Raw genomic sequence first — 4,425 nt, forward strand, 5'->3', positions numbered from 1 at the left:
AATCCAATCTCTTTTGTTGCTTTGTGGACTTTAAAAAGGCTTTCGATATGGTTCCTGGAAACAACCTTTGGAATAGATTAGAAGAGCTAAAGGTTCCTTTCGAGTTGAGAGCTGCCGCTATTAGATTATACGAGAATGTCATTGCCAAGCTAAAAAGAAATGAGGGGTGGTCGAAAGATATTAAGTGTAATATCGGAGTTAAACAAGGTTGCCCCCTCTCCCCTACCCTATTTGGCATTTACATTGACAAGCTCGAAGGTTATCTAGAAGAAGCAGGATGTGTTGGCATGCTCTTAGTTGGGCTAGTCGTCATCCTTCTTCTCTATGCTGACGATATTGTTCTCCTCGCAAGGTGTCCATCTGATCTTGATAAGCAGCTTAGACTTCTTAAGGATTTCTGCTCTACCATGGGTATGACTGTTAACACTGACAAAACAAAAGTTATGATTATCAAATCCAAGAAGGACACCTATGCTAATTTTATATATGACAATAATAACTTGGAAGAAGTATATTCTTACAAGTACCTAGGAATTGATATTCATCACAAACTCAACTGGAACTATAGCATTGAGAAAAGGATTAATGGGGGGTGGAAAGCTTACTTTGGTCTTGAAAATAATTGTAAAACGGCAAACCTCGTAATGTGGGATAAAAAGAAGTTCCTCTTTGAAACTTTAGTCACTCATGTTATCTTATATGGATGTGAGGTTTGGGGTTGCAGCATCTCTAGAGAATCGTGGAGAAAGATTGAGCAAATCCAGAAGCGCTTTATAACGTATAACCTGAAAATTAAAAGCAATACACCCTACCCTATTCTCCTTATAGAAGTAGGTCTTTCCCCTATCGAAAGCCTAGCTATGACTAGGCTTTTGTTGTATAAGCACAAGCTCAATAACATAGGAGATCATAGACTTCCCAAGCTAGCTTTAAATTCCAGCCAAAACCATCTAAGGCTCAAACGGGGGTGGTATAAAGACACGAGGGCCTGGATGAACCATTGGGAGATCAATGAGAACGATGCATTGCAAAACATTAATAACATTAAAAATATTGTTACTTCTAAGTTCAAAGAAAAAATGTGGTGCGAGAAAGATTTAGCGGCTAAAAGAAAATTGAGTTATTATAAGAAGGTCATCAACCCCACCCTAGAAGATCAAAAGTATCTCTCTATTTTAGGTAGGTCAAAGAAGAAAATTAATTTAGCAAAGTTTAGAATGAAATCTCATGAGCTCCATAGTGAAACAAGTCGTTGGACAGTTCCTAAAACACCATGGACAAAAACAATTTGCCATCTCTGTGATAATAGGAACATTGAGGATGAAAACCACTTCCTCTTAGAGTGCCCCACGTACAACCACATTAGATCTCAGTTTCATAATCTTTGTCGCAATACTGACCTTCCTAGCCTTTTACAATGTCAAAATTACAATGAGCTTGGGAGGCTTCTCTCCAAGCTTTTTGAGCATAGAAATAAAACCTTAAATCAAACTAAATAATTTGTTTCTCTAGGTCCGATAAACCAAAGTTTGGTCTCAATGGATGTTAACCATCATCATCATCATCATAAAACCAAAAACAAATACTTATAAAACCAAAAACAAATAGGAAAATATTAACAACCTATTGTAAATACTAAAAATATTTTAAACAATTGATTTATTATACATGTATTTTTTTTATTTCAAATTCGATAATAAGGAAGAATTAGTTTATTATATTTTTTTTGATAGTTTACTAAAATGGTAATTTTTTTTATTTTTTATAACAAATTAATAATATTGGTTTTAGTGAAATTTTTATGTTTTATTAGTTAATTTATATTTTAAAAATAAAATACATTTAATATTTTAGAAAAAACCATTAAAATATTAAAATATATAAATTTAATAACATAAACCATAATTTTTTTTAACAACTTCGAATTAAAAAAATATATATTAAAAATATATAAATTCAATAACATAAACCATAATTTTTTTTTGACTTTTTTGAATTATAAAAAGAAAAAGAAAAATCTATATATTTTATAAAAATCATGCAAATGAAAAAAATATAAATATACCCTGCCGATTCATAAATTTTATCTAAAATAAATCAAGAAATTCTACCCAAAATGGGTCAAAGCGACCTTGTTGGCCAGAGTGTAATGGAATAAAACTGAATGAAATTTGGGATAAAAGCAACAACAACAAAATCCCACCCAGAAAATATACAAATGTGGCCTGTTGGACTGTTGGATATGGTGAAAGAAATGGAATATATGAAGCAAGTGTAAGACTTGTGGTGAGGATGGTTTGTTTTTTTTCTTACTTATTCCAAACATGTTTATCTTGTAATATGATTATTTATTTTGATTTGTGGAGATGGTTGGTTTGCTTTATCTTGTAATATGATTATTTGTTTTGATTTGTGGAGATAGTTGGTTTCCTTTTTCATATTTATCTTGTAATATGATTATCTACTATGATTCTTCAAAATATTAAGAAGCTATTGTTCATAAACCTAACTAATATCATATTGATACAATGAATCACATGTTTAAAGAAAAAAAGAAATATTAAGAACCTGTTGTTCATAAACATAACTAATATCATATTGATACGATGAATCACATGTTTAAAGAAAAAAGGAAAAGGGAAAACGAGAATGGAATGGCCCTCGTGAACTCAAAAAACTTGCAAATCCCAAGAAAGTCGCAAGAGTACGAAAAATGTGATCTGACCTGCTTTTTCTTCTTCATATATGCATTAAGTTGTACAACCCTTGAAACGCATATCTGGCCCTGAATCAAAGAACTGACGGCCCCTTCCCACAGGTCACGACATTGTTCTAGGCTAGGCTGGGCTGAGAGGCGATGGCGGCTACGGGGAGCTGGGAAATTACCCGAGCGCAGAACTTGGCAGAGAGTGGAATCCAAACTGTTCCACCGGAGTACGTGAGACAAGTGGAGAAGGCACTAGTTGCGGAGCAGGCCGATGATCCACGTTTCCTTGTTCCCATTATTGACTTACAGGCCGGGTTCAACAAGGATCAATATGACACTATTTCTGCACAAATTTCAAGTGTTGTAGAGAATTGGGGCTTCTTCCAAATTATAAATCATGGCATCCCCAACTCCCTTATAGCTCGTGTGCAAGCAGCAAGCAAGGCCTTCTTCCAGCTTCCCGCTGAAGAGAAGGAAGCGTACGCTAACGAAGCACAGGACCCAATCGGCTATGGCAACAAACTCGGATATTCTGCAGATGGAGAGGTTAAGTTGGAATGGGGATACTATTACTATAATGTTGTGCGGCCTCTAGAGAGGAGAGACATGTCCAAATGGCCTATACAACTCTCTCATTTCACGTATATATTTGTATATGCTCTTTTACTCCCAGTTTTCTGATACAGTATTTGTCTTTTGAAGAGGTTTGGGGTTACACCAACACTGGTAAACTGCATTTGTATTTGTGTCACTATATTTTTCAAATGGGTAGCTAGGATTCCCAGGGTTAAAATTATGGATTCTATAAAGGTACCCTGATTCCGCCAACATTTCTTGAAAAAGAAAAAGCCTAACCTGTCTAATGAACTTTGTGGTTGCAGGGAATCCATGGATGAATACAGCACAGGGTTGTCCAAGTTATTTGAATATTTGATGAAGGTATTGTCGCGTGATCTGGGCCTAGAGACTGAAAACTCTCTGAACGAGAGCGTGGGAGGGGAGAGGAAGGAACTGCAAATAAGGGTAAATTACTATCCACCGTGTCCTCAACGGGATCTGGTGGTGGGAGTGGTACCCCATTCTGATCCTGTCACTATCACAATTCTTCTTCACGACCAAATCCCAGGGTTGCTGATTCGCAAAGATGGAGCCTGGATTGATGTGAAATTCCTTCCCGACGCTCTGGTTGTCAATATCCGCGATTAATATTCATAACAATTCGTCATAAAACTTGTAAGATGTTAATTTTTGGATGTAATTACTCTCAATGGTTGGCATGTAGTTTCGGTTTCTTTACGCATCATCTAAATTTAGGAAGTGTTTAGTTATCCTAGAGTTTTATTCAGAAAGTCGACTAAGATTAATATATTTATTTCTATTTAATCATGTAGTTTAAAGAAATTAAATCAATTTAATTTAGTAATTAACACTTGATTATGTTATTATGTATATTAATAACAATCGCAACTTTTATGTTATTATGTTATTGTATTATTAATTATAAATTAAATTTTATGGAAATTTTGATCTATAAACTTTGTTTTTTAATGTGTATATATTCTAAAACATGTTCATTTATATATCTTAACTCTAAAATATTTTTTTTTTTATAATTTTTATTTATTTTGTATAAATAATTATTTCTAAACTTAAGTTTATTGTAGATTTCAAAAATATTTTAGTTAATTGTAGATTATTAAAATATTTCTAGATTCAAT

The 4,425-nt window shown here is 33.7% G+C and overlaps 1 protein-coding gene across 1 annotated transcript; it reads left to right on the plus strand.

Moving 5' to 3' along the window:
* The first annotated feature begins 2,691 nt into the window (after positions 1–2,691).
* On the plus strand, positions 2,692–4,090 carry LOC149159331 (anthocyanin synthase-like). The gene is made up of 2 exons (XM_089436461.1): positions 2,692–3,348; positions 3,589–4,090. Exons 1-2 carry the CDS (start codon positions 2,858–2,860, stop codon positions 3,911–3,913), a joined length of 816 nt encoding a protein of 271 aa, XP_089292587.1. The 5' UTR covers positions 2,692–2,857; the 3' UTR covers positions 3,914–4,090.
* The last annotated feature ends 335 nt before the right edge of the window (positions 4,091–4,425 follow it).

The sequence above is a fragment of the Pinus tabuliformis genome, chromosome 5_2, assembly GCF_031772625.1.
Source record: "Pinus tabuliformis cultivar Carrire ecotype Pingquan chromosome 5_2, CPIR1, whole genome shotgun sequence".
NCBI classification, from domain to species: domain Eukaryota; kingdom Viridiplantae; phylum Streptophyta; class Pinopsida; order Pinales; family Pinaceae; genus Pinus; species Pinus tabuliformis.